At 45.4% G+C, this 22,584-nt stretch overlaps 1 protein-coding gene across 3 annotated transcripts in view; it reads right to left on the reverse strand.

Moving 5' to 3' along the window:
* Positions 1–22,584, reverse strand: part of Abcc4 (ATP binding cassette subfamily C member 4 (PEL blood group)) — a 228,956-nt gene that overhangs the window by 174,378 nt on the left and 31,994 nt on the right. For 2 of the 3 annotated variants that reach the window (XM_003477614.5, XM_063246937.1), the window contains exons 2-4: positions 18,105–18,215; positions 17,325–17,445; positions 5,779–6,000 (exon numbers count right to left, since the gene is read on the reverse strand). In XM_003477614.5, the coding sequence (XP_003477662.1) occupies positions 5,779–6,000; positions 17,325–17,445; positions 18,105–18,215 (454 nt within the window). The remainder of the gene's footprint in view (positions 1–5,778; positions 6,001–17,324; positions 17,446–18,104; positions 18,216–22,584) is intronic. The other variant, XM_063246938.1, reaches the window with a different exon arrangement.

Below are 22,584 nucleotides of genomic sequence, written 5' to 3' on the forward strand. Positions count from 1 at the left end.
CGTCCTGCTGACCTTCGAGTCAGCCAGAGATTTGAAAGAAAAAACCAACAACTTAGGTCTTAGTGCTCTCAGAGCCCATCCAACCTGCCACAAAGTCCCCCAAGCCTCCTCTACCATAAACTTAGGCCAGACCCTAAGACACCTGGAGCTGATGCACAGCTGCCACTGCTGATGCCCATATCTGAGATTTCCCTGCTGAGAAGGACTAAGCATGCAGCCACATGCAACCCCTATACACTGAAAAGTCTTCGTGATTAAACATAAAATAAGATTCAGGTGAATACATATGTGAGGCCTGTTAATATGCCTGAGAACTTTTAGACTTTCCCCAGTAGCAATTAAATTGGACTATCTTAGAGACACAAACCATATACCTCAGTGTAGTCTAAAAGACTCCCCATATGCTGGGCCTGATGGTGCATGCCTATAATCCAGGATTCTGGGAGGCTGAAGCAGAAGGACCACAAGTTCAAACCCAGCCTGAGCAACTCAGTCACTTAGTGAAATCCTACCTCAAAACAAAAAGCAAAAAAGGGTTGGGAATGCAGCAAGTGTGAAGGCCCTGGTATCACAAATTCCCAACACCCCTGCCACAAAAAAAAAGATTCCCCCACATGAACCCAACGTTCAGCATAGTTTGGGAACCATTGAGTAAGAGCTCTTCTTCCTAGCATCCCACATCTCCACTCCAGGGATGATGGTATCAGATGGCAAGACATGACCACACTCACCACTCTGCACCAACAGATGTTTACCTTTGAAAAAAGAAAGCTAACAGCTATTGCTCGGTGAGCTCAAAGTTCTATCATAGAAAAATTAAAGAGTTCTTCTTAGCTCTTCCTTAGCAAACTGAAAGACTGACAAATTGCACCTTGATGGGATTAACTTTTCATGAAACACCAGGTCTCATACAAGTTTGGAACTCAAATAATATAGGGAAATGAAGATGAAACTTTTTACAAGAAAAATATTAAAGTATTATAAATGTGTAAGAAGCGGGGCTGGGGATTTAGCTCAGCGGCATAAGCGCCTGCCTTGCAAGCAGGCAGTCGTGAGTTCGATCCCTGGTACCGATAAAAAGACAAAAAAAAAAAAAAATGTGTAAGAAGCACAACTAATTCAGTCTGATTTTGTCAAAATGTTAGCAAACACCATTAATGAAGAGAAAAGTCCAACCAAGTATCACATGCTTCTAAAGGAGATGCATTATTTCCATATGTAGCACTGTCTCACATTGACAATTGTAGTCAGGGCTTGAAAGGAGAACAACACAATTAAAGGACACATAATTTACAGTATTATTTATAATGGTCACCCAAGGAATCAAATACAAAGGAAGTTCAGGAAATCTTTTCACAACACTAAAGACCTAGAAAATCCAGGTGAGGGTCTGGATCCCGTGGCAATATCCCACATAAGTTCAGCTGAAAACTACAGCCCATGACAATGACTCATGCAAGTCTGTTTCATGGATCTGCACTGAGAAGGCCCAAAGGTCAGTGGTGGAAGCTAGAAGGTCCATGCCAGTGGGGTGAAGGATCTGTGCCAGTAGGTTGAGGGTCCTACACAGGATCCAAGAAGAAACACTCAAAATAAGGACCAGGGCTCTCCTAAAAAGTATCACAGCCATCCTCAGTGACAATGAGGTCCCAAACTCCTCCAATGAAGCAACCAGCTGAGTTTATATCAGGAAGCCAGCATGACAAACTTTTCCTGGAGATTGGATAGTACGTATCTTTCTCTCCAGAGCCAGGAAGTGATACTCAAAGTAAGGACCAGAGCTCCCCCAAAGTGAGCCGCAGCTATTCTGAGTCACAAGGTCCCGAACTCCTTTGATGATAATGGCTGAGTTCATATCAAGGGAGCCAGCATGACAAGCTCCTCCATGAGAGCCAATGGCTGCAGACAACAACACTTAGGAGAACCCCCAGCACCACTCTTCCTCTCCAGGTCTCCTTTTTATGCTGACAACAGGCCATCCACACTCAGCACCACCCTGACTCAGGTCCACTGCTGTTTAAGTTGACCACCAGTTATAATCCACCACAACTATACTCTCAACATCCTCCCTAGGCATCTTCAGAACGGAAACCTGACCACAGACCAATAGATAAAACACCAGACTGAGCCACAGGAACCTGAGGGTTTTGGAAACCCCAGTCAGTTGGATATCTACAATTTCATATTGCCTCTCCTAAATATAAAGCTATACAGAGTCTGTACTGAACTAAAATAAGCTTTCCATAAAAAATAGGTAAGTTCTGAAAACCATGAATAGGACATTAGATAGGACATTCGCACACCGCCAAAACTTTCCATCCGCCATCCTTCCATAGTCAGAGAAAACCTGATATTTATGCTCACTGAGCATAAACACCCTTACACACACGGCGCTAGAATGGATCTCCAATAAATGATGAAGGGAAGCTAGCATGTTGGCAGGGAGGCTGCTCACCTTAGAAGTTGAAACGGAGAACAAACTCTTCCCTACAAACGATCATTTGGGGTAAACCTAAAGTTAAGAGAAGAATAAGTTTTATCCAGGATAAGAAGTCTGGTCAAAATTATTTGTTTCAGCAGGAAGTCTGGTGACAAGCAACAAAGACCAGTGACCACAGGTTCATCAACACTTCTCTTCATGCAGTCTTCAAATTAAACAGAAATAAAATCAATGATTGGGTGGGAATATAAAATGGTACCACTGCTGTGTAAAACAGTACAGCAGTTCCACATCAAAATAAAATAAAACTAGACCTCCCATGTGATCCAGCAATTCTACTTCTGGGTATACATCCAAAAGAAATGAGTGTAGGGACCCAAGCAGGTACCTATGCACTCATAGGTTCACAGTGTTACTCACAATTTCTGTCCAAAGACAGAAACAGACGCCTGACAGCCCATCAACAGATAAAAGGGAAACAAAATGCAACATTATCTACTCATCAAATCGTATTCAGTTTTTAAAAAAATTAAATTGTGACATGTGCTAGCCTATGCATAAACCCCGAAGACTCTAGGCTACACGGACAAAGACACAGAAGGACAAACACTGGATGACTCTACTTATCAGAGAAACCTACAACAGACAGTCAAAATCATCAAAGGAAGTAGAATGGTGAGGGCCGGCTGAAAACCAGAATGTGGAATTATTGTTTAACGACTACAGAGTGACAGTTTGGGAAGATGAACAAATTCTGGAGATGGATGCTGGACATGGTTGTACACTGATAATGTGAATATAATTAATGTCACTGAGCTGTACAATTAAAAATTTTAAATGGTAAATTTTATGTTGTAACTGCTGTACCACAACAGAAAAATAAAGATCGAAAGTCAAAAGTAAGTTTTTATCAAAGCAGTGAAGAAGTAAATAAAGAATAGCCACTTTTATGTACGATACATCCCATGGGATCATTGGATACCACAAACTACAGTGATGAGCCCAGCAGTCACTGCATGTAGAACTCATAAGCTGGTTTCTCCAAGGGCCAGGGGCCAGTAGGTGGGACCTGAGCATAAACTGCAGGTGTCTGCACAAGGCCTTCAGAGCTACACCATAGCGCAAAGCGAGCAGTGCTCATGTGTCCTGTTTCCTTAACTTGGCAGGTTTCTAAGTATGACATAGGCAAGAGGAATTCATCTTTCCCACATATCTGAAATTTCAGCGTAAGCCTATGCTTTTCACCCAAACAATTTTGACTTTGCAAAGAGCCAACTGTTCTAGGAAAATCAAAACTGGCAAATTAACACCTCCAGGAGATGTTTACACTCTGTTAAGCAAATCTGCCAAGCTAGATCAGGTTTTCCCAAAGCTACTTGCAAAGTGTGAGTGGGAAGAGGAAGAAACACAGGTGAAAAACTGCTCATCTGTGCAAGGCTTTGTGTGACTGCACCTGACACCGCACGCCTGACTCCCGGGGCTGATGCATCTACAGTGGAGGACTCACGAAATTTCCTACATTCTCACTGGAACTGAGCATGACCTAGAATAGTGGTGGTGAACCTCCAGCACGCATATCATTGAGTTTTTCTTTTAAGACAAAAGATGTCAAGGTGTGAGTTGTTTTTTCTAAACTAAAATCTCAGTATTCAGGTTTGACTGCATGGTTGGCACTTTGTGATAAACAAAGAGGTTTTGAATTGCAGTTTGGGCACTCTTGGTCTCTAAAATGTTTGCCTTCACTGATCTAGATAGACTAAAAACTGCCCTATGTATGGAGAAACCTAAGCACCCTTCTAAGAAGTAGAAGGGGGCCCATCAGACTACAATAACAAAACAAAGACCTTTTGATCAAAGCACACAGACACATCACCATGTGACAGATGAGGAAACTGGATGTATTTGCCACAGGTCACAAGACGCCTTACAACCCCAAGAAGTCTCCTAAATACTGCTCAAAGGCCATGAAGAAAACTACTTGCATTTGCCAAGGAAATAATCCACAGTAAACAGATCCCTGGGTAAGACAAGAGAGATAAAAGAAGCAATAGCATAAATTGTTTGACCTTGATCTTTATCTTTAATGAGGACTTGGAAAAAGCATTTGTTTTAAATAAAAATACACACAAACAGCCAGGGAAAACAGAAACCCAGGATGGAGTTTACATCCTTCATCGGCTGACACACACTGTCTCTGCGGTAACTCCTTTTTAAGGGTACCTGAAACCTTGGTCCCTGTGTAACAGTCAAGAGCAGGGCAAACTATGGGACATTTTATGGTATTTAGCAACCAAAAAAGCACTGACTGCATCGAAACAGGCCTTCGCACTATAGCTACAGTAAAAAAGAAAGAATTAAAAACAATCTAAATGACAAACAATGAAAATATTTCTAAATGAAAAACTATAAATTGTCTCCAAATTACTAAATCAATCTAAAGTTAAAAGTTGCATCCCAAACATTCAACTATTTCCTTAAATACCATTAAAAACAGTGACAGCTCTTGAACAATAGGCTGGATTTTGAAGTAGATATTTTTCTTTAGTTGACAGAATTATATCAAACATAAGGTTTACTTAAAAATATAATTCCCTTTGTCAAATGCTTTTTTCTCCTAGATTTAATTCTGTGACTCTGATTTCACTAAATTTCCCTTTTTTACGTCAGTGAAGGGTCTTGATTGTTCTGAGGTTTCTAATCAATGGAGATTTGAATAAATAAAAAGATTTTCCTATAAATACATGATTTTGCTATGAAAACACTGTCAAACCAATCTGGCCTTTATTTTTTAAGTAACTTCATTACACAGTCAGCACTTTATCACAGCCTGCTGTGGGACAGAAACAGAAAACTTTCATCGTATAGGAGGAAAGGTTACATAATGAAAAAAAGCCGGATGCAAATACTTCTCAGTATGGCTCAACTGATTTATTCACAGTGATATATGCATACCCATGTTCGCAGCGCATAACTCATAACAGCTGAATCTTGGAAGTGGCCTATCAGTCCATTACTGGATAAATGTATAAAGAAAAGGTGGTGCTGACACACAAGGGAGTACTACTCGGCCAAAACAAGGATAAACTTGCATCATCTGCAGGAAAATGCATGCACCTTGAGACTGCAATGTCAGTGGGGAAGGGGACCGAGAGGCAGAAGGAAGGGGAAGGATGGGGGATGAAAAAAGGCACTGGGATGTGTTATGCACATGAACCAAATCCACACAAGACTGCAAGCATTACGTACTGCAATCGTGGACTAATAGAAAAAGATTTTATTTACTTAATTGACATAAAGCTTTCCCAAAAGTACAGATGGTAATGCTGAATGTCACTTACCTTCCGGTAAATCATGTGGCACATGGCTACTCTTAACCTCATCCCAGTGCACTGAACATGATAAAAATACAGATGGTGCAGGATGGCCAGGAAGAGCGTGCAGATGGTCAGCACTGTGGCATGGCCGTAAGCTCTGTACAAAGCCACAGAATCCGTGGAATAATTTTCAAAGTAATTAATAACTTTCCCCAAAAACAAGGGCTGAATTACTTTGATGCCTTCCTAAAAGAAGAAGGAGAAAAAAAGCATTCATTAGGAATATGAACCACACCACTTCTCTCAACACAAGCTGCTCTTTTCTTAGCACATTAAAAAGGTATTTTGGATTAAGTATGGCATTCATCACTGACCTACAAGAAATACATAACTGTTTCCCTCTTTGAAACAGATGGTAGTTTTAACCTAAAGTCAAAATTATCAGCTCAAGGACAATAAAGGTTTAGTACCCTGTGCCTGGTACCCTGTGGATGCTCAGTAAATATCACAGCCAGGCCTTTAAAACACACTTGGCAAACTGCCCAATAAACCCTAGTTTAAAATGAGAAAGGAAAAGAAAGCAACCAAAGAGGAAAATGATGATATTTGCTTACTGTGGACCATCTCAGCACACAGGGCTGGGCCACATCTTCCCACTTGCTGAGCCCTTAGCAACTGAGATATGGGACCCACACGGATCAGAAAAGAGAACCTTCCAATCTCTCCCAACCCAAACTCCACATATGGTAAAGCCAGGAAAAAAAGAGGGTCCAGGTTTACAGAGTTCCCAAGCTCCAGGCCCTAGAGCTGTAGCTTCAATAAGCCTCTGTCCCATAGAAGTTAGGATGTGCTCATAGGAGCTGCCACCGTCACTCAGGCACTCTGTAGTAAAAAAAATTAAACACAGCACATGTCGAGCTAAAATACCGCCATCAATGGTTTGCTATCAGCCTAATATCATAGGTTCTAAAGAAATATCAATAACCATCAATTCTGCAGGACAAAGATACTGGACTTTTCTCCAGGACAAGATAAGAGGGAAAACAAATTTCCTCCCCTGGACTAAAGGCAAAGCAACAGCAGAAACAGTGCTTGGGCCTGATACACAAGTGGCAAAAGAGTACTGACTCGTTCCCTCTCCCTGCCAGATGGCCACTCCACCCCTCACCTCCTTCCTCCCTCCAAGCCCTCACAAGGGACCTGAACCATCAAAGAAAATCAAACACTGCAAACCTGAGTCACCAAAAGTAAACACACAGCCCCTCAGCCTCATTTCCTCCTGACTTCATAGAACACTTAACACCACGGCAAGCTGAAACATTGAAGCAATGCCCAGGATTTGGAGGCAGATCTATTCATGTTGATGGGCACTGATCAAGATCATTCTCAGAATATCAGATCCCGATCTGAGGTGGTCTAGGACTTATATGGGATAAGCAAGCAGGAAATGCAGAACAGAAAGGCTTGTCGATTGGGGATTGGTTTATACAATCTGCATCACAGTGACCAGCCACTTCTATGAGGTAGAAGTAACAGGAACTGGAACAGAAAGTATTAGCTGGGCAACTAAGAAACTGAAGTATACTGGCCAGGTCAAGGGAGCATTTTCTGCTACAATAATACCAAAAGTTTGTAAATTTCTCAAGAATTTGACTTGAAACCAAACTTTTGCTTTGAAGCAACCTGGCAAACAACCAACAGGTTTGCTATTGACAGCTGTTTTCTGTCTATGTGAAGTGAACAAGCCACACACAAGACTGAGGGAGGACATGGAAGAGAAGGGAGAGAAAAAAAAAAAAAAAAAAAAAAAGAAACAAAGCTAACATGCAAATTCTTCCCAAGCAACTAGTGTTCAGGTGGATATTTACAGATGATGGTCTAGTCTCTGAAATGGGCCGTGACATTGGTTCACGTTGATCTGCCATATACTCATATGTGCACACAGAGACTTAGAATCTCATTGGCTTCTATGAGATCATGGAAGGTTTCATCTATTGTACAGAAGAAACACCATTAAAAAGGAGAACAAGTGAGAGGATCAGATACCAGAATATGGAGGCCTCTGGCTTCTCCAGCATGCTTAATCATTTCTCTCGAAAGTCATTGGGAGTTTAGAAAGAGTGCCTGACACACAGGGTCACAAGGACAGTTTCAGGGTGTGCTGAAATGAAACATGAGGAACCCCAGAGAGGCAAGAGGCAGGGCATGCACATGGCCAGTGCCAGCTCCGCACTGGCCCTAGAAGCCTGGGTCAGTCACATGCAACCTGAGGATGGAGACAGATGGCCACCAGAAGCCCTGCCATCCCACCCTCACCAAAACAGCCCCCGGAACATGGGGGTCACCACTGCCAGTTGCGCAGTTCTCCTGGCACGGGTAGAATTCAAACAGGGAAGGTGAGACCATAATGACAAGACATAGCAATATAACACAGAAAACAGGTACCAAAGAAAGGCAAATCACTATCACCAACAAGAACTGCATCAAGAAAGCAGGCTGCGAGTGATGAGCATGTGGCCCATGTTTTCCCTCCATCACAGACCCATACACGGCCGATTCTAACCTGGACTAACAAATAAAATGACTAAACAATTCTCACTATCAAACCTGTAACCAACCAAATTCAAATTTACTGGATTACCAGGGGAAAGATCAAAAGTTTCACAAATCCTGCATTTTAGATACAAGAATCTGAATCCTATGGAAGAATCTCTCTACAAACCAAGAATACAGTTATCGTTCTATAAATCGACAAAGAATAGTGTTTATTCCTCCACAAGAATTCTCAGTTCTGAAGCCACGTGGGACTTCACACTTCTCAGTACAGTATTCAGTACTCAGCACCTTAAAACCTCTGAAGTTTGGTAGCTGGGCATGGTGCTACACACCTGTGATTCTGGTATTCTGGGAGACTGAGGCAAAAGGATTGCAAGTTCAAACCCAGCCTGGACAACTTAGCATCTTAGCAAGACCTAGACTCAAACTAAAACAGTTTTTAAAAGGCTAGAGATGTGGCTCAGTGCAAAGGCCCTTGGTTCAATTTGTAGTTCAGGAAAAAATAAAAACGTGTGCATTTGGGCTCTGTCCTTAGAGTAACTTACTACAGGGTTAGATGAGACAAGAGTCCCTGTGGGCAGAGCTCCTTCATGCTGTCCCAGGACTTCAGACCTTCCTTGCCCAATGCCACCATGCCTGATCTGTGTGAGCAGAAACAACTCTGGAAACAGAGAAAAGCTGGCAAAGAAAAGCAGAAGAGAATGAACTTGTAGGGGAAATGAACAGGCAGTTAACCTTCGAAATGAAAGAACAGGGGACAAAGGTAGAATAGAGAAGATCCAAAAGGAAAGAGGATTACAGGGAACCTGGGGAACTCACACAGTCCTAGAGACATCTTAAGTCCTCTTTGAATCAAGGTCTTCAGGCCTGACTGCACCTGAGATGACCAGCGAGGTTTAAGAACTCACTGGTAAAACAGATTTAGATTCCACTGATAGGGTGGGGACTGACGGCCCCCACTCCTGCCCCAGCCAAAGATTCTCGTGGGCTAAACCAACCCCAAGGAAGCATCGACATCCTGACCCAGCCCTGGGTCTACAACTGGAGAGGCTGGAGACCTGCTGGGTAGAACTTAGGTGACCAGAGCAGGTTTTAATTGGGGCTGCTGCCATCTATCAAGCATCCAACACCAACAAACAAACAACTAGAAACACACAGGAACCCAGAATCTTAAGCTGTCAACCACAAAAAGACCTGTCATTCCGTATGAGAGAGAAAATTCAATGTTCAGAAAAGCCTACATACAGACAATGAAAGACTGAATCCTAACTTTTGTTTCGTAGTGCTACAGATTGAAGCCAGGACCTCATGTATTCTATGTAAGGGCTCTACCACTGAGCTCTACTCTTTTTATTTTATTTATTGTGAGGCAGGTTCTCACTAAATCCTTTGGGGTGGCCTAGAACTGCCAATCCTCCAGCTTCAGCCTCCAGACTAGCTGAGGTGACAGGCACATATCACTACACCCACGGTGTTTGCTTTTAAAGTTACCTCTAAAAAGAGGGAACAGGGCAGAAGACACAAGATTGACAGTCTTCTTTAAAAATAACCTCTTTGGTCTACCATAGTTTGGAACTATGAAAACATTATACAGAATTATAAAACATAATTAAAATTTTAAAAAGCAAATCTTAAAATTTGACAGTGAAATGAAGCAAATGTATACCCAAATATATACACAGAGACAGTCACCCATCTAGTTGTTGATCTAACCATATCCCCAAAAAAGCTATTAAAAGTGGTTTTAAATAAAATAATTTGAAGATGTATTCCCTGAGGAATATACCTCCCCTTTATGAGCTACAAAAAATCTTAAATTGCTTTCAGAAATCGCATTATGGGACTGATACTATAAAATAAAATGAATAATATCACCATATCACTGAGAACTGGCATTAGGCATGTGAGACAACAGAACAGATGAGACAAGAATAGAGACAGAAGAGTAAAGAAATTATATACAAATACTAGTACTCTGCATACGATCTGGAAATACCCATAAAAATTCAGGGGTCAAAATGAGTGCATCATGAAAATACACTTATTTTCTAGTTTATCCCTTACAAATGCCAAGAAGCAACTCCAACTGTGGTGCTGTAGTAGCTAAGTACCATGTCCCATCAAACAGGCCAGCATGACTTGGAGAAATGACTGCTTTTTTTCACAGTGCGGGTGAAATCTGCACAAGCTGAGCTGAAAGCTTTGCACCACTGCAGACAGCAGGAAGCCTGCAAAGACTACCAGAATATATTCGAAAGACCTTCAGGCCCCCTGTGGACGCTCCTGTAGCCATGGCAGGCCCCAGCCCAGCACACCAATAACAACTGCAACAGAGGAAGCAAGGAAGAAATGCTTCAATCCATGAGCTCATAAAGATACTCATCAAAACAAACAATAACAAAAAAACTCATTAGCCCCAGAGGGGATTATTAAGAGAGCCACTCATCACGAAAACTACTTTTTTTTAAGAGAGACAAAATTTAAAATTTCTCCTGATTTTCCTATACAGACTGTACCTCAGGATAACCAAAGAGTTGAGACTCGCAAAGTTTCTCTTTGTGAAAATATTGTAGTGAATAAATGCAAGGGAAGATAACTACTATATCACTATTGTATAACCTTCCAGTGAATGGACGGATCTTAAAGCGATGAACGTGAATGGCTCCTAACACACACACACACACACACACACACACACACACACACACACACTCTCACGGGAGAAGCACGATGAGCGTGAATGGCTCCTAACACACACACACACACACACACACACACAGAAGCACGGGCGGATCCCTTGCAGTGGCGGTGCACAGCCCTCCACATGAAGTAAATTTGCCTAAGGGCACAGAAGCAAAAGCAACCCCGAGTCACATCAAGTTTCTAGATCTAACTACCAGCTGCCAGTGTCACATACTAGGTGACACAGTGGGAAAGATACAATCGGCATCCCTGAAACTGTGGGAATTTCTGCAGGCCATGCAACCTGGTTTCTTCAACTCAGAAACACGTAGACAGAGAGAGGAGGGAAGACACAGAGAGAAGCAGACACAGAACCAATACAACCCATGTCACCCCCCTTGCACAGTCTGGCACAGCGAGTCCAAGTGTGTGAAAAGCAAGACAACAATAAAAGGAGGGTGCACAGATGAATGCCTACAGTTCCAACTTTTCAGGAGGCCAAATCAGGAGAACGGTTTGAGCCCTGCGAATTCAAGGCCAGGCTGGGCGACACAGCAGTTCCAAGAGTCCATCTTTCATTGTCTCTAAGTTTTAGGAAAAAGAAAGATGGGCAATGTACAGCTGTGAATGATATTTGATATTAGTTAATGTGTCTGTGCATAGTAACTGTACATTGTTTTTTTTTTTTTTTTAGGGGAAGATCATCTTTTAAAGTTACATACTGTAACATTCGTAGATAATAGGACGGGATCCTGGGAGTAGCTTCAAATTGGCAGGAGCAGGGTTTCAGATGACTCAAGCCTGGTCATGAGTTGGTAATTACTGAAGCTGGCTTAAGGGTAGCAAAGGGCTTATGATCCTCATCTGTTCTTGTGCTTTGGAAACGTTCTTTAAAACCTAACAAAGAAAACACCACACAACGTCGGGGCCTCGTGCCAAGTTGCTGCCCAAGGATCTCTAAGGGTGGGAATATAAACCCTGCTCCTCACACTGAGCCTCCAAGGGGGGCTGCTCCAGGGTGCAGGGGGCTGTAGGCAGGAGATTCGCATGTTTTGCTTCAGAAATCAGGTTTACTGTTGCCAGCCCATCCCCTCCTGTGCCTGGATGTTCACAGCCAAGGACATCTGTCGACCGCAGAGGAGCCCCAGGACCACCACATGAGTGGCAAACAGCTGAACAATATGCTCAGCACCACAGCTTAGAAATGAGTGTGAGCTGTGGTTGTTTTATTATTTGAAGTGGAGCTCAGTGCTAGAATGACTGCCCAGAGAATAAGGCCCTGGGTTTGAACCCATACACTACAAAAAGCCAAATAAGATAACCAGGGGGGAGAAGGGGATGGCCTATTCCATTTCTAATGGCCAAGATACCTGCTTTCGCAAGGGCCTGTAAAATCCCCTTGCTGCTTACGCTCACAGCAGAGCGAGAATCTTGAGAAATCTCAGTCATTTGGGAAAGCCAAGTTTTCCCAGTAACTGTCAGAAGTATCAATTCTTTAGCACAGTGTTTTTGTTTTTGTTTTTTACTATGATGAATACAGTCTTTCTCAAATGAGTTACTTGCTTCCCTGACTTAATGAAGAAAATGGACCGAAAAGCACCTGCCCTTGTTTAGGGCTTGAGGTAAATACTCACTCCTAAGCTAGTGCAATGCGATCATGAACTGTGTCCTCCTTCCTGCTGCTCCCTCCGCTTCCCCCTCACTGTGTCTTCCTCAAAGCCCATTCAGTCTTCACATCAGTGGCTACTTCATGGCCTCTTGAGCTGAGAAGGTGAAGGGTGCCTAGAGTTGGGATATGGAAAGGCCTGGGACAGCTCATAGGGAATCACTGCTAAGTAAAACTGCTGGCATCAGTGGAATAAGCCAAGTCCCAAAGCATCATTCACTCAGACCTTAGCTTCCTACAGCCCTCACCTGGACCATACACACGTGCAGCAAAAACCCCAGAGTCATGGGAGTAAGACTTAATCCTGCCCCCATTCAGAAATAGAAGCGGCGGCTGAGTCACACCAGCTCCTTTGATGTCTCCAGCCTGGCACTCAGCAGGCATGACATCTCCAAGCACAAACGTGCTGACCTGGGTGGGCAGCGTGCGCAGTGCCCCCATGTTTCATATCTTGGGTCTTTTTCTTTTTTATCGGTACCAGGGATCAAACTCACAACCACACACCTGCAAGGCAGGCGCTTATGCCGCTGAGCTAAAGCCCCAGCCCCATGTTTCATATCTTTACACTGAGGGCTCTGGGCAGGTGAAGATATGCTTCTGTCTCTGTCCTCCAGGGGACAAGCCTCTGAAAATTCATGGCTTGCTGGGCTCTAGCTAGCACAAGTACACCTGCAAGAGTATGCATTGCGAGCACTGCAATCAGTTCACACAGGAAGAGGTATGCACTGCTTTGAAATCCCAGCCTCCCCAAGACATGGCATCACCTGCCCTTTCCTGCTGGTATCCTGGGTGACACCCAGAGAAAGCCCTGCTTGGATACCTGGAGGGAGACACTGTGGATGTGTTGTGTCCACTGGAAGAATTAAAAAGGCACTGGAGGTCAAGAAAAAAATATGCCTGATTTCTGCATAATGCCAGGTTGCATTTAGATTTTTCACCATCTAAAACTCAAAGATCGACAAACAGTACACAGGAGATGAAAAATGAGAAGCCACTTCATAAAACCAATTGTCAAACTAACATTTATTCTGTTTGACTTGGTAATTAGATACAATGCCTGAAAACCCGAAATAGCATCTGAGAATAATATCTCACTGTAACAGAATTCTTACTAGCTTCACTGTAAGAAATTATTTGTCTCTGACATCTCCAAAACTGCAGAGGCAAGTTTCCAAAAATCGGGGTTATTTGTATTATAATTCAGGTTTCTTTTCACTGGCAACAAAAGTAAGTAAATAAAAGGTTTACTAGCTGAGCTTAGGGGACTGTTAACTGCCTGATCGGCACTGCACTGAAACAAAAAGTTCTGCCATTAATTATGTTAAAGACACAAAAATAAAATGCTGGTCACCATCCTCACCTAGGAAATAACCAGCTGCTGCCTATTTTCAGAGGTCTGAATCCCGTGTGGATACAGGAAATGGTCTCTTGGGAAAAGCACAGGCCACCAGCACTGTGGGTTCAAAGGCCCACTCTGTAGGCAGTGTCAGACACCAGAACGGAGGAGCTACCCACACTGGTGATCACTCTAGGATCCCTGCCAGGCAAATGCACACCCACTCCACCACTCCACAACTCACAGACTCAGGAAAGACAGCACTCAGCTCTGCTTGAACCATCCTAGACTATAGCCTCCCCGGCCACCCAGGTCACTCAACTGGAACGGAGTCTTAGCAGCCTAATGTCTAAGAACCAGAGGTAGCAAGGCAGCCAGGCACTGGCCATGTTCCCACATCAACTGTGACTTTCTGGCCCCAGGGACAGGGGCTCTCTGCTGAGTGGCAGTCTCTCCTCTGACTACCCACAGGCATGTTCTACCATGCCAGGGAGCTCTCAGCATCCACCTTATCCCTCAGGTCACACTGGAGAAATGGGCCTGAGGACAGAGTTAGCCAGCCAAGCTTCCTGACGCTGGGCCAGCTGTCAGTCCAAGTGGACTGGACTCCTAAGTCACAGCACCTGCCACTGAAACTCAGCAGCCAATAGTGTTCTGGGGAGGCCAGGAGACAAGACGTAACACCTTGGCATTCACTCAGGCCCCTCTTGAAAGTAGGGGTAACAATGCCTCCCACCTCGCCAAGTCAGCCCACGCAATGAAAGCAATAAAATGTTCAGAGCAACTCCTGGCATGTAATATTATTTCAAGCCCTTGCTATTATTACTAAAAACACTAGTACTTGTAGCCACTACAGAGAGTGGGTCTCTATGAATACTGCCACTACTGCTAATATTATTATTGATAAATACTAAAGTAGTACTGAAGAATATTATTCCTAGGTATAAACCCTACCAATACTGCTGCTACAGCTACTTCTAGTGCTGTTACTGCTCTGATGAATCCCACCGCAGCTGCTGCTGAGTACTACCACTGTGTGGTGATGCTACTACTATACCAAGGGGCACTGCTACTACTCCTGAGTGTAAGGCCCCATCCCTGCCATTGCCGCTGCCGCTGCCACTCCCACTACCACTCGGTACAAACCCCTTGTCTGCCAGGTACTTTTCTGCCACGACTACACAATGGTCAACTCCAAAAAGAGAGGCACCAAATTAAGCTCTCCTGGGTCCCAGGAGTCTCCACATCCAACATCTAACAGCAACAAGTGTGACAGCAGAGCTCCCAGCACTGAAGAGGGCCTGTGCTCTCTCATTCAGCTCTATCTCTCTATCTCTGCGCCTGCATCTCACAGCAGCTTTCCTAGGAAGACTGTGCTCCTCTGAATTGGGCCTGGCCACCATCTCACCCAAGCTGTGGGCAGCCTGTGACAAGTCAAGGACAGTCAGAGGTCCAAATGCAACCTTCTAGGTCACTTTCAAGATCCAACTGTCATTTCTTAAGCACCTTGTAATGAAGGATAACTAGGAAACAGGGCAGTGTGGGGAGGCCAACTCCATGAGATGCACCCACACATATGTGAAGCCATCCAGAAGCCACTTGCCCTGGGTACACCTCGCCAGACATGTGCCATGGGCATCAGGGACATCCTCAGGTTCCAGACCTCTGACCTGCACAGCTCTGCTCACCAGGCTGCATGGCTATATTTGGCCAGGAAACCATACAGGCACAGTGACACCAGCTTGCTGCTCTACTTAATTCAAACTGAGACTTCCTTTGGCCACACTCAAATCTGGCACTGGTCAGAGATGGACAGGAAAGCCTGAGAGACTCCTACATCCTGTCAGCCCCACCTGGGCCCATTGGCTGTGTCTCCACCCTGCCCAGCACAAGGCCAGGGCAGCCTCTAGGTGACGACAGGACAGGAGGTACTCAGCTTCTGACAGACTGGTTGACACACCTTTGTCACCAGTGAAAACATCAATCTCCGAGGACATCCTGGTGGCCACTCTCTGGTTTCTCCAGCCTCATAGGATAGAGCTGGCTATCACCTCTCCCTGCTGCAATGCCCTTCAACACCCACAAAATGTGTTAAGTAGGAGCCACATCCCTATCTCTCTTCAGATCAGCTGGCCAGCTGCCAGGTGTCACTTCTCAAAACACACTTGGGACACCTCAGCAGCACCCTGCTTTGAAAGCCACCATTCTGTTGAACTTCTGTGTCTTCTATTCCTACTACTCTCACAGGAGCCCCAGGTCCCTGTGGCAGCTGTGAGATACCACTGAGGGCACAAGCCACCCGGCTAAACGTTCGGTATCCTCTCCCACAGACCAGAACAGGCACCCTGGGCAGAGCACCATCTCACTGGAGGACCCCAGGGGAGCTCTTCAAGGTAACAGAGGTCACTGCTCTCTGAGCTGTTTCCCACTAATGGTCCACTTTGGCAATCTCTGCAGTACTGTACTACCAAAACTCCACTTCCAACCAGCAATCCACCCCAATAAGGAAGACCAGAAGCCAGGACAGGACGGGCAGTGCCCAAATTCACTGAAACTCACAGTAAAGCTGAGTACACAGGACTTGGGGTTCTCAGTCCTGGCCCATTGGGAAAGAGTGGCTTTCTGAAGCTCCAGCCAGCTCTTGCCCCCTGGGGCACTACAGCCAGCCCAGGGATAGTACTTGAAAGTCCTGCTTCCCTGGGATGGAAGAAGTAATGGCAATATCTCCCAGGGGAAGTGTGTGTCAGAGTTGCCATGATTAGCTGAGCACAGACAAGATGTCTTTTATAATTCCCAATTCTGATCCAAATTTTTTTTCAAACCACAAAATACAATTCACCAGAGCTGTTGGAACCTCTGTGATGCAGACTGATTCTTATCATTGATTCAGTTTACTAAGCACCAACACTGTCCCAGCGTGGCATAAACAGTGCCATCCTTCCATCACATTAGGCTTTAATATGTTTGAAGAAAAAATAATAGTGCCCTTGAGCTTCAATCCCTTAAGTATTAATCCCTTCCAAAGACAATTACAACTGCTGAATTACAACATACTTCCCAGGTGTCTTTTATCCTCCAGCCTCAGCACACCTGCCAATCCACCTGGCTTCTTTCTCTGCGTGGTCCCATCCATTTCAATACTGATCAATAGCTCGCTGGTCCATCTCATTTGCACACTCCAACAATCCACTGTGTATAGAAACATTTACCTTGGGACTAGGGAATTAGCTCAGCAGCATAAGCGCCTGCCTTGCAACTCCACGGTCATGAGTTCAACCCCTGGTGCTCATAAAAAGGGAAATAAAAAGAACCAAGCAGAAAAACATTTACCTCAATGAACGTAAAAATTCCCAAAAGCAGGTACGATTTCCAGTAACACTTTATGATAGCTTTTGTTAAAGAAGGCTTGCGTGCATCCTTTTCAGCTCTGAAAACTTCTTTGTCCCAGTACCTACAATGAGACAAAAGTGGGGTCAAGAAGTGTACACAGGGGCCAGGGGGTTAGCTCAGTGGTGTAAGTGCCTGCTTGGCAAACGTGAGGTCATAAGTTCGATCCCGACACCAAAAACAAAAAAAAAAAAAAAAAGAAGAGCATACAGTGCCAAATGGTAACACGAGTGAGGCAGAAGAGGGACAGACAAGTATTTATTATAGGGCATTCTGTCCCTCAAAGGCAAGCTAACTACAGGGTTCCTAAAAGACAATCTGTGGCCCCACAAAAAACTGGCCGCAAGGGAAAAAAATTGGAAAAAGGAGTCTCTGCCTCGGTTTCCTGACTTCCAGCAGCCTTAGCAGCATGAGAAGGCAGACCTGATAGAAATGATCCAGACACCGCTCTGCTGGTATCAGCCTGGGACAAACCTCAGGCATCCGAGTTCTCTGGCACCAGCTGCTCCACGTCTACAGAGGCCTTGGAAACAGGCCTCCCACAGGCCACGGAGATGAGCCCAGGGACAGCCCAAGGAGAGGCACAGAGGTGGAAGAAATTAGGTTCCAGGGGAAGGTGAGGGCTCGGAGGAACAGGGATGGAGGCAAGAATTCAGGAGTCGGCGGGAGCCACGCTGGGAAGCACTGCTACTTCCTCTCCCTCATCTACCGCCGCACACCTACCCTTGCAGCTCTTCTCCCAGGTACTTTGAGCGATCTTGAGGGAGCACTGAGTACATGTCATCTTCTTCCAACCTCCGTTTGTGGCCAATTTTAAACAAGGGGTTTAGCCACCTGTTAAAAATTAAGAGAGTTAGAAGTAAACACACACTAAAGAGGAAAAGACTCGGGAGGAAGAATGTCCTGCAGCACCCCAAGGCTAGAGCACTCGTGGCAGGGTCATCAAACCTGATGGCTGGACTCACTCTAGGAACTCTGATTCGCCCAACCCTCAGAGGAACCAGTCAGCTCCCCTTCCCCCTATTCTTCCCCCAAGAAGATTCCAGAAGACTGTCACTGAGCCAGCCCAGGCTCAGTGGAGCTGGTTTCCCAGACAGGTCTAAGACAACTCCTCAATACCTGAGGTCCTTCCTACCAGCAGATCCTCATTCCAGCAAATCCTTCTAGATGCAATCAACTGGCATCTTTGCAGACTGGAGTTTGTTCAATCAAGGAGTAAAAGTGGCTCAGGGAAGTCAATGGCCACAGAATTCTCACTTATCCCTGAGGAGGGTTTAGTCAAGGATTCCAGTTCTCTGCCAGATGAGCACTGCCTCAATGCATCCTGCTCAGCTGCTTCTGTCCAGAGTTGATCTCTTCCTCCCATCTCCTTCAACAACTCTGCTCTGGGAACATCACTTCTCATTATAGTGACTCGGTGCAGTGACCACTCGCAAACGACCGGGAAACCCTACAATCTAACACAGTGTCTGACATGGGATAGACACACAACCCACAGAGTTCAGTCAATGAAATCTTGAACAAGTCAGATGCTAGATCAAGTTGAGCAGTGATCCAGGATGCAATTCAACAGAAACCCAATATGCCACTGTCATGTGCAATTCCATACACAGGAAGCATCGGCTCAGGAATATAGAAAAAATGGTCAGAGGAGACCGTCTCTAGCCATGCTGCAGCTCACTGCACCATTCCAAACAGCAATGCACGCCCTTACAGGGGGGTTACTGGAGTTCTCATGTTTTGTTTGCCATTACTGATGTAGCACTATGGTTTCTTTTCCCCCAAGAATTTGAGTTCTCTCAATCGTTTCATCTCAGTGTGGTGACAAAGCAAGGCACCAGATTAGGAGTCCAGAGTCCTGGGGTACAATCTCGCCCCTCCTCGCTGTGAGCTGGACCCAAATACTCAATTTCCACAGACTTCACGGTCACCACACGAACACGCAGAGCAGGAAATAAAAACTGACATGCCTGCAGGCTGACAAATTCTCTGCCCTTCTCTCTCTCCTTTTCTCCCTGCAGCCTCCTTCTCTCTCTCAGGCTCTGTATCGCTCTGAAGGTCCTTTCTGTTTCTCATTTCTCCCTCTTTTCTGACTCTTTTTTTAAAAATAACTGGCCAAGATCAAACTAAAATATTATTTCATTACTTGACACTTATTAAATTACTCAATATTGATTAGATACTCAGGAGCCAAGTCTAATAAAAATAATTATGTATTCACTCATATAATCCTAAAAGTATATTTTGTAAAAAAAAAAAAAAAATGCCTTGCACTTAAACACACAGTGGAAAAAAATTGGGAAGGGAAGATTTGCTCTGTTCTTCAGTCACCAAACTTAGTCCTATAAACAATCTCCTTGAGGTAAGAGGCAAAGCTGGTCAGTGACACAAAGGTCATGTCCACCTGCCAGGCGCTCAGATGAGAGTTTAGCAGAGTGCAAGGGCACGCTGCATGTCAATGTCCCCCACTGCAGCCCACAAAAGGAGTTTGTTCCTGGTTCCTGACTTACATATCCAAAAAAGATAAAGAAAAATTCCTGATATAGAGAAGGATGAAAACTAGGTGGTCTCAGCGCTTCCTCCTATCAGCTTTTCCTATCTGGAAGTCACAAAGGAGAAAAGACTGAAGTTCTGGTTCCAAGAATTTAAACCTACCATCATTTCCACTTCCTCTGAACAGTGTCCGTGGGGTTGCACACCACTCTTGTTATGGTTTGGATCCCAAATGTCCCCTAAAGGCCTGTGCATCGAAGGAAGGCTCACCAGTTTGGTGTACTGGGAGCTGTAGAAATTTGAGAGATCGGCCCTCGTGGGAAGAAGTTAGGCCACGGGAGCCCCAGCCTTGTCCCCTTCCCATCTCTCACACCTCACCATGACACAGGCATGTCGTGTGCTCCTGCCATGCTGCTCTGTGCCACTACAGGCTCAAGCAACAGGGCCAACCAGCCACGGGCTAAAACCTCCAAACTAAAATCTGAGTCAAAACAAGCCTTTCCTCTCTAAACTGCCTGTGTCAGTTATCTGCTTATGGTAACGGAAAGCTGATCAAAGACCTTACTCAAATCCCATCATCTCCCGCCTCTCCTGAACTCCCGAGGACCTGGATGAGGGTGACTTTCCTGCCTCATAAGTGAGCACATCCTCTGAAAATCTCCAATTTTGATGCCCTTAAATTTCAAACCCTATGATTAGTTTATGACAGTGGTGGCAAACCCATGGTACACGCGCTGTGGTATCACTGAAAACTCTAAAATGTTCCCTATTGCTAGTCTATGGTGTCAGAACAACGGTGAGCTGTAGAAATAAATATCATGTGAGTCTGTAATAGTCAAAGTTTCCCAAAAGCATTGATTCTTCACCTGGAATATGCAAATCTTTGTCATAAAAATGGTGTAGATGTGAACACTCCGGTCAGCGAGTGAGCACTACACAGAATGGAGAACCCACGAGTCAGGAGAAGACAGCAGGAGGCCAGAGAGACACTGGGTCCAAGATCCAGTAGGGATGGGCAGGCCTCGGTCAGATAAGCAGAAGCCTGAGGTAAGCAGCTAACACAAACCAGGTGCCCAACTCGGCCAGGGGGTAACACAGGAAGCAACAAGCAAGACATTGGGCGTCCTCGATGACAGCTTCTGCTCCTTCCCATCTGGAAAACGGTTTTTCCTTCTCATTTTGTTCTCTTAATAAACCACCTGAATAGGACAGCAGCCAAGAGGCAGCTGTGGGCATCCATTGGCCATGTGCCGCCACTCCTTGTAGGCCCATTCCATTTAAGGAAGCTTGTTTTAGTCCTAAAGGCTTTAACTGGCTCAGAGCAGCCTACATCCTACTCACCTTTTGGTATAAAAACTTCTAGGCAAAGAGATGCTTCAGCAACTCACTGCCAGGCCCTTCCTGACTATTGAGAGTTATTACCTTCTTTTGAATCAGCATTCCTCCTCTTTCTTTCACTTCAGGCTTCAACTTCATGAGACTCGGAGCCAGATGACACCACTCAGAGTTGGCGTCACAGGGCAACTCAGCGCCAGCCCCAGCCTGCACACCTGCTGAGCTGAGGGCTGAAACAAAACCCTTCCCTTTCTCCAAAGCCTCCCTCCTGACAAAGTGCCCGGTGGCCTGACTCCAAGGAAGCCCTGATGCACTCGATTCCCTCAACCTGCCCATCCTCTATGCCCTGATGTTCCAAGGCTTCCTCAGGCACAGATGTCACTGGAACCCAGTGTGCAGCAGGGATACCCACAGCACGGGTGTGTGATCTCAGGATGGGTCACCTACTTGGCTTAACTGTAATGGGCCAGGGCCAAGCAAACTAATGTGTTGTGGCATTATCAGGCCGAAACCTCCTTCGGTCCCTGGCGATGTCCCTCCACTTTCAATTCCCACTGGGAATCCATCTGCTTGTGCCTGCTCCTCTACCTGCTCCCTGTGAAAACAAGTGGCACAGCTGTGCAGACCCTGTTCACCTCCCTCCCAAGGCACCTGCCCCCTTCATCCTCTCCCTGAGGCCACATGTGCCTCCCAAACTGTGCCTAGGTTTCCATCCATGCTGCTTGGATCTATGGCTTCCAGACTTGCAGTGACACAGAAGCGCGTGGTAGGGGAACCACTCACTCATTGTGGCCTGGAAGCAGAGTGTGGAAGGGACCAGAAGAAGAGACTTAGCTCAGAGCTTCCGAGCCTTCCCCGTCTCCCTTTTCTCCCAAGGGTTGATCCATGCTGTTTACTTCCTCACAGACTTGTCACCCATAGCATCTCCCCAGCCCTTCTCCTCATGCTTTGTGCTCCCAGTCCCAAGAGCCCACATCTACTGTGAATGGGTAAATGCCCTGGGCCTCTTAGGAGGAGAAGGAAGGGGAGAGGGGGAGAAGGGAGAGGGGAAATCGGAGGGGGAGAGGGGCAGGAGATGGCAGCAGGGTGGGGGAAGAAAAAGAGGAAGAGAGGAAGAGGGGGAAGGGAGGAGAAAGAGGACACACTTGACAGAATAAAATGAGGAAACATGTTTAAGAGCCCACCTCTGATGCCCAAGCCACGTGGTTGTTAGAGGACTGAAACACCTTTTCTTGCAACTATCGGGAAAGGATCCCTCAGCCAGCCACCAGTGCGCTCCTCCAGGTGATCAAACGTCACCCCAGCAAGATACCACCACCCTCACTCCCAGGCTCAGAGAGCCCCTCAGGACAGGGAGCAAGTCTGCTTAGCACAG

This window comes from Cavia porcellus, unplaced genomic scaffold, assembly GCF_034190915.1.
Source record: "Cavia porcellus strain 051 isolate PalLab524CR breed Dunkin Hartley unplaced genomic scaffold, mCavPor4.1 scaffold_4, whole genome shotgun sequence".
Taxonomy (NCBI): Eukaryota; Metazoa; Chordata; class Mammalia; order Rodentia; family Caviidae; genus Cavia; species Cavia porcellus.